Source organism: Pygocentrus nattereri, chromosome 17, assembly GCF_015220715.1.
Source record: "Pygocentrus nattereri isolate fPygNat1 chromosome 17, fPygNat1.pri, whole genome shotgun sequence".
Taxonomy (NCBI): Eukaryota; Metazoa; Chordata; class Actinopteri; order Characiformes; family Serrasalmidae; genus Pygocentrus; species Pygocentrus nattereri.
The window spans coordinates 36,859,612-36,872,866 of NC_051227.1; the positions used below are offsets into that span (position 1 = coordinate 36,859,612).

A 13,255-nucleotide genomic window follows, 5' to 3' on the forward strand; every position below is an offset into this window, starting at 1 on the left:
TTGTGACAACACCCGTTGTAAAAAGCGCTATATAAGTACATTTTGCTTGCTTGCATAAGCCGTTCTTTAAAGTGACTTTTGGTTTCTGTGGAGCAGTTTCTGTAAATTAGGTAAATGTGAACTTTTTAAAGTTTAAAGTTCCACTATGTAAGATTTGTGGATTTGGAGACCTCTCTGGTGGAAAGGTATAACTGCATGCAACATGCAGAAGAACATTTTGTATAATGGGTTGTGCTTCTGACCCCTTCCCTGAGAGGATGAATCTGATGATCGCAAGAGCGTCAAAAGACTTCTCAAAGAGAACTCAGTCAAATTACCTCAGATGTAAGTGAATGATCTACAGTGGTCATCATATCTTCATCAGTGTAATAATGATTCTGCATTAAAGACCCAAACATGGAGCTGGACCTTCTTTTTGAGCCAGTGCACGAGATGTTAATACATAAAGATATATGACATGATGAGAAACACTCCCACTAAATCCGATCTGAGACCTTTGATTATTGGTCTTTGATTATTACAGGCTTTATAGGTGACTCACAGCAGTGCACACACACCACTTGTAGTGTGTTTATTTTTTCTCCTGCAGCTTTAAAGGCACTTTTTTTCCTACCATGAATGAATACAGTAAATACTGTCTCGCTCTCCTCCTTTCGTTCCATGACAATCAATGTAATTAGCTTCTCTGTAAGCAAAACCAGTGGAGGGCTCCAGGATTTCCCACTTGTAAGGATTCCTGAGCTCTTCAGCTGTGCTCCCAGAACCCCCCACACGCGCACTCCACTCATCCACCCAGCCACCCGCCGTGCATTGTGAGCACACATCAGCACCACTTTAAACCCACTGAGTGCAGAGTAAAACATTATAGATCCATCACAGATCACAAATGACATGCATGGCAGTAATGAAACCACACAATGCAATCTTACAGCTACACAAGCTTTGTTTTGTTTTAGCCCTTTAACATTCATCAGTTCTCTATGAATTCACTCTGGAGTACTCCAGTGTTTTTCAGCCTAGTGCATCTGCAGGATTTGGTTGATTAATTCTCACATGTGCTCCTGTTCTTACAAAAAGAATAGAGAACTTGTTGACTGGAAACACAGCTAGATCCATTGGGCAGTTGCTGAAGTTCTCCTTTACTAATAACCCAATCATTGAGCACTGTTGCTCATGATTACTGAATAGTTAGTAAGTGGACATATAAAGATGTTTAAAGGGTGATCTTACTAAGGTACTGGTCACTGTGCTGTGCTGGCACCATTGTGAAACGATCAAGCCATTTCCTGTGAAAATGTGAAGAGTTCACTGCCATTTTACAAGTTAAAATTTAGGAGTTTGAGATCCCCTGGGAAATGGGGCAAAAGGTGAACTGTTGTTAGTATTGCTGCTCCTTAGCATGACCGCAGTGACCCTGCGGGCCCCTGAGGCTTTCACAACCGCCTATGCATGAGATGTCAGTTGAGGTTAAACATCCATCACTGTTCATAAGTCAGAAGCTGTTGAGTTAATGAGTTAACACGTTGAGAGCCGGTTTACTATGTGAACTGCCATTTGTGTCAGTTCCCGGGTTGGGTGAGGCTGGGGGGGTGGGTGGGGGGGTGTTGATATGGGGGGGCTGTACTTCCTGACAGGCATCATATTCCTAATCAAGATAGACGCATATAGTGCTTGAGCGGTTAGCAGCGGTTAGTTTGGGCTCTCTTATGGCACACTGTTTTATTATTTTGCCAATAGAATACACTCAGCAAATAAATAAAAAATTGTGCAATAAAATTTGAATGCCATATTAAAGTGAAAGCTGTTTGATATCTGACAGGTGAACACTTTTCACATCTTAAAAAAGGAGAAAACTAATACATTTTGAAAATGTTCTTGCCACTGCTTTACTTGGCCTACTATGATATTAAGTTATTAAGATATAAGTTATTATGCTCTAAAGGCCCACAGTAGTTACCAAATAACAGCACACTTATTAATATGCTTTGAGATTAATAATTAGATAATAACCCTGAAGTTGAACTCTTTAAGTCCTAAGGAACTGTATGTGGGTCCCCATCAAAATTCCTCGCTCCTCAAAGTACTTATTGGCTTTGGAGAAGTTACTAAATCATGTATAGTTGGTAAATTACAGATTAATAAGTTTAACACATTATTCAAAGTATGCTTTTAAAATGATACCTTAGCGAACACATTTTAGACCTATATTTAAAAAAGGGGTCTTAACGGGATATTGGTGTGTTGTGGGTCAAAGTCAAGATAGCCAGACTGATGTCAGCAGGTTCAGTTGGTTTGTGGGAATGAATGAAAGCGAGGATCAGGTGTGCTGCAACCCTCGGCACATGCCGGGCCTTTATCTGAGTAAAGTAAAGTCACTATCAGGCCATCTCTACCACAGAGGCCCACAGGGTTATCAGGCTCACTGATAAATACAGATACGCAAACTGCTATCTGTTTGACAGCCTGCAGTTACGCTACATGACTCCCCATTACAAAACTACACACATGTTGCAAGTGGTAGCATGGTCTTTATGTTATCAGCCGGCGGTGTAATGAGTACATAAAGAGCAAATAAAGCCAATTATACAAGTCAATGATTTAAATAAGCATCAAAGTCATACATCATATACTAGTTAGGATTTTTTTTTACTTCCAGTTGAAGAGTAAGCAGTTATAAATGTATTAACTCGGTCTTCTGTTGTAGAATATTTCCACCAAAAGTAGCTTAAGCATTTTTAAATGTTTGTTATTTAATTTTCATCCCATTTTAATCCATTTAGCTGTGCCCAATTCTGCTCCCTAGCTCGGCCTCCACCTATCACACCACGCCACCAAGCCGTGGCGGCTGAAGGCTTCCTCTGAGACTTGTGAAGCACCACCATATATTTTCAAACCACTGCCACACATCAGCTACCAGAGGCTCAAGCTTTCTAGCATTGAGCTGAACGATGGGAAAGAGCAAGGGCCATCTGACCCACCCAGAGAGAGCAAGGCTAAGTACCCTTCATTTTTCAGGAGATATTTCTGAGAAGATCAGACATAAGATAATCCCTTGGGAAAGAAAAGTCAAGGGAAAATAAGGGGGAAAAAGGAGAGTTTTAAAAATGGTCAAAAATACCAAGAAAACAGGAACTCCTTACAACCGTGCAAGACTTGGTAGACCATCAGAACTGTCACCATGAGATAAACAGCACTTAAAGCTTTCAACAAAATCTACAGGTGTTTCTGTCCATCCTTCCACTGTGAGAGGACAGCACTATGAGTGTGAAATTATCAAATATAGGATCAAATAAAGGTGCTGCTGGTGTTCTCAGAACAGTGGACTGACCACCCCAGAGTCCAGATCACATCACTGAATGTGTTTGGGATTACTCGGAATGTAAGAATTAGAAATGCAACCAACTCCTAAGACTGAACTTTGGACGTGTGAAAAATATCCCTACAGATTTGTTTAAAAAACTGAAAGCAAGTCTTGTGAAAAGAAGGCAAGTTGGCCGCAAGGCAAACAGTGGGCACACTAAACACTGAAAAAAATGACATCGTGTGATATCTCGTTTTATTATCGAGGCTTCCGTGTATTTTCTGTGAAATTTGCATTTTGCGATTTTCTTTCCTGATGTGGAAAAAACTTACACTTAATATAAAATATAAGTTTATAAACAGACTGCGACTGTATGATCTGAAGGAGTCTAAGGCACTTTTTTTTCTTTTTTTAACATGAAGACAGAGATCGATCCTTCCATTTTTCCGTCTCGACGAGACGGTGCCACAGACAGCACATGGCAGCAGCCAGACTGCACTGAAAGCACGGCTCCATCCGATGAGCCACTCAGGAGCTGTCAAGTCTATTTTTCACACATCATAACTCACATTCAAAGCAGCGTCATTGTGAGATTAAACCTAAATATATAGAATGGAATAAATCCAGAATACCACATGCCCTAAAAAAAACAGCCTTGTGAATGGCAAGTGGAAATTGCTTTGGAGATGTCTACAGTGAAGGTGTAAGAAATAGCCCAGCAATAGGTCCTGTGAGGAGTCAACGTCATTCAAAAGGTTGCGTTAATGCAGGGAAAATGGGTTCTAATGCATCCAGCAGAGCCTGTTTCTCTGTGATGGATCACCAACTGACAGAATTTGGCTACTAGCTCTCAGAGGGGCTGAGTGGAGGTCAGGGTCAGCTGGACTAAACAGCCTGTGTTTCCTGTTTAGGAAGGTTCACCTCAACTTAGGGTGCTAATGAGGGCTATGGTCACCACATCACTAAGGGGACCCCTTAAAATGCAAAAGCCCATGTCATAAGAACCAGTACTGAATAAGGATGCAATATACAAGCGAAGCCTCAAAGAAAGTACATTGTTTGTGTGCATGTTCCAGATTCATGAGCTCTGACTGCATGGGTGAATCCCATGATCCAACAAACATGAAGACTTTCAGCCCTGATTATGCACGCTGGTCTCTAACATGCAAGGAAAATTAGAACATTTCTTAATTTCAATGGCACTTTCCTTAGTGTTTTACACAGGAAGACAAGTAAAACATTGGCTAAATAACATGTCAAGGTCTAAATGAGATAACAGCACGGTTACAGACAATGGGAGAAAATGAGCCCCAAAATACTAGAGCCGAGCTATGCCTCATTAGTGATTTCAGAATCTGTTTTTTCCTTACTTTTTATTAATATCTTCAAACAAAAAGATGTCTGTGTTTAATCGTGATGCAAGTATGTTGTCCATGTTGTACAGGCCTAATTAATAACTGAAGAACTCCCTCTGAATAGGCCTGCGGTTTAAAGGGTTAAGGGAGAATTCCTGCACAGAAATTCTGCATAATTAAACGGTGGTCAAAGTGGCTGGAAGTGAAATGCTCCATTCTAGAGAAACTCACAGAGTCAGAACTGTGGAAATTCACATGGGTGGTAAAAGAAACCAGACGTCCAAAACGTCTAATGCCTCTAAAAGCTTCCTAACAGTGAGGTATTACATGAACTGGTTACGAATACACTGACTGATGCCTGAGACACTGTTTTACGATAGTTCTGCAATAAGAATCCAAAAACGGTGGAGAGGTACATGCAGGGTGTAAGGCCAAATAAATTTGAAATAAAATGTGCTTTTTCAGATTCTGCACTATTTTCCCATCATCAACATGGCATATAAAAATTCAAAAGACACATCAAAGACCTTCAATGCTATTTTTGGATAGTAAATAGAATGGCTGTATTTGTGTTGTCGAAATCAGGACACTTGGCTCCTATCACCACCACTGTACAGAAATGGGGGTCGGTAAGTTTCTCCACAATGAACCTTTTCATATAACACCGCTCTAAATGACTATGTTTACATCTCAATGACTGAATTATGCAGGGAGTTTGGGGGGAAAAAATGAGCGGAACTACCATTACACTGGCACAGCTTGAGGCAATCATATTGGATCTGGAGTCCATTCTGAAAAGTATATGTTTGGATTTGCCAACAGATGGTTTATTTCTTATATCTTTGCATCTATTAAATAAAATAAGTACAGATTGGCCCACCTGTGTTGCTCAGCAGTCTGGTTGTCTGGCAGCTCCGCGTCACACACGTCGCACCGCTTCTTGGGGCTTTGGGCCTCGTGTTTTGCCGCCGCTGCGAAATCGCCAAGCTTACTGAAGAACTCCCTCTGAATGAAGCTCTGGTGGAAGAGCCCCCCGTAGGCGCTGAAGTCCACAGACATGGCAAGGGTGGGCGGCATGTGCAGCGACGAAGCCACAGAGACGGGCATGGGCAGCAGGCCCTCGCCCTTGTGGTTAGCCGGCATGGAGTAAAGCGAGGCGAGATGCGTCTCAGCCAGGGCAGCCACACTGGCTTGCCCCACTTGGCTGGTATCTCTGTATGATTCAGGAGCACCATCAGCAGAGTGAAGCTCACGAGCACTAGTGATGACGCTGCCTCTCGTGGGGGTTCCTGGGGAGCCTCTGTGCTGCTTCATCTCATACGTTCCTTCTCCATTCCTGGAGGAGCTGACTTCGTGGCTGTACTCATCGTCCACTTGCATCATCTCAGTCTTGATCTTATCCAGCAGTGGAGAAGAAGATCCTTGACTTGGAGTGAGATCCTGCTGCATGGTGCCTTCCAGAAGAGACTGGCCAATGCTCATCAGACTCTCCACAGCGGCCTTCGTGTGGCTGATGGCAGGAAGCCCTAAGGTTGCCGACACTGGTGGCTTCTTGTCCACCATGTTGACAAGGGCCAGCCTATGGCGGGCAGCGGAGCCGTAGCCACCTTCTTGTATGGAATGCTTCTTGGAGATGAAGGCGCTCTTCAGATATTTCATCCGGCGCTCGTCATCATCTTCGCCACCGTTCTCGTTCATGTGTATGTCCGAATCATTCTCCTCAGAGGACTGGATGGTCTCCAGGATCTTCAAACACTGTTCCTCTAAGTACTCTATCTCAAGGATCTCTGCGGCATACAGCAGGTCGTCCAGGTCTTCGAGCTTAGCCTGGAGCGTGGCGGTGTAGGCGTACTCCAGGATCTGCTGGAAGGTCTTTGGTGAGAGGAAGTCCAGAGTGTAGTTCTGGCTGTTGCGATGGAACAGGATCTCGAACATCTTGCTGACACAGGCCAGCACGGTCCTGTGGGCATGGAACTCCTGACTGTCCACCATGATGACCACATCGCACAGCGTCCCCGAGAGACGCATCTGGTTGGCCTTCTGCAGGAGGCTGGTGGGGTGGCCGGGGTTTTGGAGATGGATCACACCCATTTTAGTCAAATCCATTAGGCTAACATTAGGCAAACCATCTCACGACAGTCGTCCCCTGGCTTCTTTTTCCGCAATTAGCCGTCGTCCAGTCTGAAGGAAAGCAGTGGCACAGCGTTAACCACTCCCATACATCAGGTAAGGTTAAGAAAATTTACAACCAGCTACAGCGAACCAAATCACCTCATTAATCTCAGTCACAGGCAGCGCGGAGGGTGTTATTTTTAAAACGTACCTGGAATGAATGACATTCTGAGAAGTGCTAAGGGGAGTGCTTGTCGTCAAGCCGTGCGCTCATGAAGCCAGCAGTTGAGCGTTTACGTGCAATTATGCAACGGCAGTGTTTACAGGGGAAGGTTGCCAGATGAAACTCAGCTAACAGCATTCAGTACATGCTTGGAAGGGATGAACACAAGTGTTACATTTGCTTTTAAAAACTAGTATAAGGTGAAAAGGTAATTCAAGGTAACTGAAGCACGAACAGGTTGTTTTTTTGACCGGGCTTGAAGGATCAGCGCCTTCAGGTGCTGTGCTGTCTCGTCTCTTCTCTTCGTTTCCAACACCGTTACAGGACTGCATATTACATTTCAATGACAGAGGGCACAATTTCATATGACTAACTGCTATAAGGAAACACACAAGCTCTCAAGCTGAGCAGACTCCTTAAATGTGTACACACACACACACACACACACACACACACACACACATATATATATATATAATTCTGAATATTATCACAGCAGGACAGTGAGTGGGTCGCGCTCTCTGTTTAAAGGGAAACTCCACCGAGTTTTCCAAAATTCTACATAATCAAAGGTCTGCGATGTAAACAAAGTGATTCAAAGAGGTCTGGTGTGAAACGCTCACAGTTCACAGTGGTGGAGGAACCAGACGTCTGAACGAGCGCCACGGAAAGTTCCCTCACACAAAGTTATCACGTTACATGGTCAGATACGTGCGGCCTGATGTTTGTCGTATGATAAAGTTTTGGCTTAACTGTATTTGAATCCATTTATTTTTAACCCTTTCACGGCGGAGGGGTGCATGCACAGCGTTTTAAGCCTAAATAGTCCAGAAAGAAAAAAAAAACCTTCTTCAGATTTATGACCATTTTACCATCATAAACATCACATATAAAACCCAGAAGGCACGCGCGGGTTCACGGGCGGTTATGAGAGTAAATAAATGGCTACATTTGTGTCGGAGACGTCGTGATCCCTGGGTTCTGGGTTCTGGGTCCTGGGTTCTGGTTCCTATCGCCACCACTGTAATGAAATCTGAGCATCTACCGAGACTCTGACTGACTGTTTACATCTGAAGGGAATTCTGAAACAGGGGTGGAATTCCCCTTTAACCCGCACAGGACGGGCTGGGAAAAAAGAAAACGAGACGAAAGGCACGCGGGGCAGCGGGGCAGCGGTCACCCGCTCTACATCAAACAGCTCACCTGCCCGCGCGAGCGAGCGAGCGAGCGTGCACGAGCCGGGCGCCTGCTGCACCTGGCCGCCTGGCAAGTTGCTCCGAGCTCGCGCCGCTCGCATTGCAACAGTTTGCCGCTCGATCTGCCTCCATTCGAGTCACTCACTCGCACGTGGCAACGTGATTGGAAAAGCAGCCGCGAGCGGCGGAGCCTCGCCGAGCGCAGCGCGGGAGCCCGAAACACCTCGCCCGACTCCTAAACGCGCTCCTCAGCCGCTCTACCTGCTGCACCGCGCGGCTCCCGCACACGGACACACGCAGCGCCGCGCCGCTTACCCGCCTCGCGCCTCCTCCTCTCCTCCTGCCTCTGCTTCTTTCTTCTTGCTTTTGTTGTTGTTGTTGTTGTTGTTTTTAAGGCATCTGTGCGGCGCGCGACGAACCGAGGATTCGCAGAAAGCCGCCCCGCGCGCTCACTCCACTTTCCGATATGCAAACGAGCGGCGCTGACGTCACGGCGTTGACTCACTGTTCTGTTGGAAGCGCGCGAGAGGGAGAGGCTGTTTTGGTTTTTGTTTTTTTGTTTGTTTTTTTTTCTCCTTTTTTTTTTATTCTCACATTACCGACTAAAGTTTTACGGACGTGCCGGACACCCTGCCGAGTCAAGGCTGCCTCAGATTTTCATTCTATTTACTTTTTCTTTCAAAGAAAGCCGGGCAATACGGCAATGTCCATCATTATCGCGATTAAACGAACGAGTATCGTCGATATCGTCGATACTTAAAACATCGCCTCAAAAACTGCACGTTCGATTAAATAAAAAGCAGAATTAGTCCTGCTTATCTGGATTTAGAGCAGCGTGTCCAGTTAGGAATGCAAGTGAGTGAATTCATAGTTTTTGATAGCGTTCCTCAAAAACTCGGTATCGTGATAATACGTCTAGACATCATCTAGACCTCCACCATTTTCCGAAATATCCTGCGTAATTTAATGATTGGGATGCAAACGGAGTCGGTTTGGTGTAAAACGCTCTGCTCTAGAGAAACTTCGAGTCGGAACTGTTCGGCGTTGGCGACGGGAACCAGACATCTGAAGACTCATGACTCTAAAAGCCCCCTAACAGAAAGTTATTACATGAAGTGTTTATGAATAGGTTGCCTGGTGTCTGAGACGCTAGACTAGTTTTGAGAGAGGATTTCTGACCATAAATATACTTTTTTAAAGCTTATTCATGGTGGAGGGGTACATGCAGGGTGTTATGAGGCAAAATAGTCCCCATTAGAAAGCTTATTTTATCAGATTTGCCCCTGTTTTACTATGGACATCACATAAAAGTTCACTTTGAATAGTTAATAAAACATCTCAGATCTACATTTGAGCTCTGGACACGCTGACCCCTGGTTCCCATCACCTCCACTGAAAAGAAGTTGGCAAATTTCTGTAAAAGGAACCAAATGACTTAATTTACACCTCACTGACTGAAGGGTACAGACATCTGGCATCAGTGAAGTCCTTTAAACGTTCCATTCAATTTCTCATCTCTCACCAAAGCAGCCAACACGCAAAGCTGGGGTGTTCTGTTCATGATCAAGCCTGAGTGTGGAGATGACGTATCAGTGTCAACAGGTACGCAGGGTGATTGAGTAGTTTAACTCAATAGCCTCCTGTTAGATGATCATCGCAAGTCAAACAAATTAATAATCAAGGTTTTAATATCGGTATCATATTGTCTTGTCTTGTATTGAGTTTTGATCCACAACCGGGTTGTTTTTCTTCATTCTTGGTTGTCAGTGGATGGTGGTCACTCTGAGTGGGATATGGTCAGACTGTGGTTTCAAGGGCACCATCTCAGTTACCAACCGTCCACAAATTCAGGGACAGACCATGAAAATCTAAACTTAGTCTGTACATTTGTAGAAAAATGATCATAGAGCATGAGGTACAAACAAACGTTCAGCTTGTACAGAGGCACGGAACATTGAAGCTCCCCACAGCGGTGGACCCCAACACAGAGTAGGTCAGGCTTCAGCATTAGCCGTGCAGGACAACAGTCTGTCTTTCAGCATTACGCATGAGGGCGCAGGTGGCCGGTTTGCTGGAAAGTTGTGAGGGAGGTCTAAACTTTAAAGTGAGACTTGAACACAAACTTTTTACAGCCCATTTACTCGACCAATCATTCTTACGAAACAAGACTAATCCTCAACCTGAAAAACTGACAGGACTAGAAATGAACGGGTTCCTTTGTTGTTTGGACATATGATGTCTGGTTGAAAAAATCAAAGTACATCTGAGTGATTTTTTGTGCATTTTCCAATGTAACAAAATTCCTATAAGTACATTTTCCCAACTTTTTTTTGTCATTTTTCAGTTTTTTTTACAGAATTTGAAAAAGCTTGTTGCCCTTCACATTGGGTGTAAATTTCAAATTTCTAATGAACCAAAAGAAGTGGACCAAAATGACTTGGGGGGGGGGGGGGGGGGTCTGGTTCCATTGACTTCCATTAAAAGTACTCTTTTTCCTTCTCCTGTAAATCTTTTGGAGATTCAAGGTTTTGTTCCAACAACGGTGACACATAAATTGGATTTTCTATTTTCTTACGAGTTTACAAGGAAACCTTTAAACTGAAGATTGAGCAGTTTAACTTTTTTAGCTGTAGAGCTCCAAATTTTTTGCTGTTTCTTGAGAATGACCCTGTCTGAGCAAAAACACTCAAACTGCAGGGAAATGTCGGGAAAAAAGGAACAACGTGCAATCCTAGCTCAATATTAATTCCGGAGACCTTGATTTCGTGACATTTTGAGACGACTCCTTTCTAAAAACTGAGGTAGACTCTCGCACATTTAATTCATGTAATGCATCTCTAAGCTGGACTGCTTTTACGAGCTGGTGGATGTAGTCTCTGATGCATGAAGGAGCTCGAAGGCCCAAAAGCCTTTTCCGTCAACAGCTGCATCTCTGCATAGGCAATGAGACCCAGAAAGAGGGTCTTGCAACTTTCACAGCTTCAAAAATATCCTGCATGGTATAGTGGCCTGAGCACAGTGCAGAAGTCTGAAGGCACGAAGGTGGTTCCACAGGTCCAGCGGTCACAGCGGAGGGTTTCTGCTCTTTTTGGTCGGTCTATGTGTGTGCGTACGAATCACTGGACGATAGTAGCCTCAGTAACCCACTCAGGCCGAGCTCTGTGATGCAGAAGAAATGCACACAGCTGTCCTGTTCTCTGTCTATTGTTCTTCTTGGAAAAGGCAATCCCACGCCTCAGAGATGACTGATTTCAGGCAACAGTCACACTGCACAGCTCCTGAGAAATAGGTTAGAATCCTCCGATATCACTCTGTGCTCTCAGCCTGTGTTCGTCTTTAAGATGGTACATTAAATTCACTTGGTTCAAATGTGTAGACCATTTCTACACATGTACATTTCTACATGCTTGTTAACACAGATAGCTAATCAGCCAATCACATGGCCGCAACTTAGTGCATTTAGGCATATAGAGGTGGTCAAGACAACTTGCTGAAGTGCAGACCGAGCATCAGAACGGGGAAGAAAGGGGATTTAAGGAGCTTTGAACGTGGCGTGGTTGTTGGTGCCAGACGGGCTGGTCTGAGTATTTCAGAAACTGCTGATCTGCTGGGATTTTCACGCACAACCATCTCTAGGGTTTACAGAGAACGGTCCGAAAAAGAGGAAATATCCAGTGAGCGGTCAGCTGTGTGGATGAAAATGCCTTGTTGATGTGAGAGGTCAGAGGAGAATGGACAGACTGGTTCCAGATGATAGAAAGGCAGCAGGAACTCAAAAAACCAACCAGAATCTCTGAGGAACGTTTCCAACACCTTGTTGAAAGTCTGCCACGAAGAATTAAGACAGTTCTGAAGGCAAAAGGGGGTCCAACCTTTTACTAGCATACTACCTAATAAAGTGGCCGGTGAGTGCATATCTACACAATGACTGCCAAAAGTGGGACGGAAAGGCAAAATTGTTACTTGCTTAAGGCTTTGAATTTTTGAAGAGCTCAAAAAACATAAGAAAATGGAGAAAAGATAAATAACAGGTTCAGTGATATTAAGGCCAGAGTAAGTTGGAAATCTTCATACCTCTTGCTTACGTATCATGAAGTATTTCCAAGTGTAACGTTTTTAGTAAAGGGCAAGCTGTATTGCTCGATGACCGGTGGGGAGGTGAAACATGACATTAATGGTCAATATTCTTTTTCCCTGGTGCACAGTGACGTCATCAAGATGTTTCCAAGGCAGGCATCACATTGTGATGATGGGAAGAATATAGATAAACAATTTAGTCTTTGGTGGAGTGGTAGACTATGGTAAATTATACTCAATAAGTCCAGGTACACAAACTAGCAAGGTGGGAAAAAAGGTCAATTTTCATTTCAAGTTGACTTGAATATTGCGTTAGCTTGCTGTGACAGTCTGGCATGCTGGATTCAGAGCTGAGTAGAACATTTACTGACTAAAAAGGAGTTACTGTGGATCACTACGCTCCTAGAACACCATTAGTAGTGCCTCTAATTATAGAGTCTGCTTTTAAGAATAATGTGTAGTCGGTCCACTGGAAGAGATATTTTGGCTTTACGAAGCACAATGGTGCCATCTGCTGGCCACTGGTTGAACAGCTTTCAGGACAAGCTTGTATCAAATGCATAGTAGGGATTTATGGAAGACTTCTCTCATCATCCATAAAACGTTCAAATGCAATGTGAACAAAAATCATTCGAAAATAACAAGACCTTCACTCAGTTTACTGACAATGGTTTACGTATCTTCAGTGCCTGACCCTTCAGCCTAGTTGTTATCCAGCCCAAGACCACACTCTTAAAAAGTCATTGGTTCTTTAGTAAATGCAGTCTATATAGAACTGTGAACGCTCCAAGAATGCATGACGGAAAACCGGTTATTCTTAATTGGATTCATGTAACACCAAAAAGGGTTCCACTACTGTTTTGAGGGAACCCTTTTTGCTGAGAGTGGTAGCCTTTATGTACATCCCGCACAAAACGCAGTCCCGCAGTGTGTGTGCCGTACCGGAAGGATCTGAAAAAAGAAAAGGTGAGTAATCATAAAAAACCAAACC

The 13,255-nt window shown here is 43.9% G+C and overlaps 1 protein-coding gene across 2 annotated transcripts in view; it reads right to left on the reverse strand.

Annotated features, from left to right (window-relative positions):
- The window catches only part of zbtb16b (zinc finger and BTB domain containing 16b), a 74,862-nt gene extending 66,147 nt beyond the window's left edge, over positions 1-8,715 (reverse strand). The window contains exons 1-2 of one of the 2 annotated variants that reach the window (XM_017711086.2): positions 8,503-8,715; positions 5,537-6,837 (exon numbers count right to left, since the gene is read on the reverse strand). In XM_017711086.2, the coding sequence (XP_017566575.1) occupies positions 5,537-6,762 (1,226 nt within the window). In that variant the 5' untranslated portion in view covers positions 6,763-6,837; positions 8,503-8,715. Of the gene's footprint in view, positions 1-5,536; positions 6,838-6,979; positions 7,376-8,502 lie in introns of those variants that run through there. The other variant, XM_037546708.1, reaches the window with a different exon arrangement.
- Between the last annotated feature and the right edge of the window lie 4,540 nt (positions 8,716-13,255).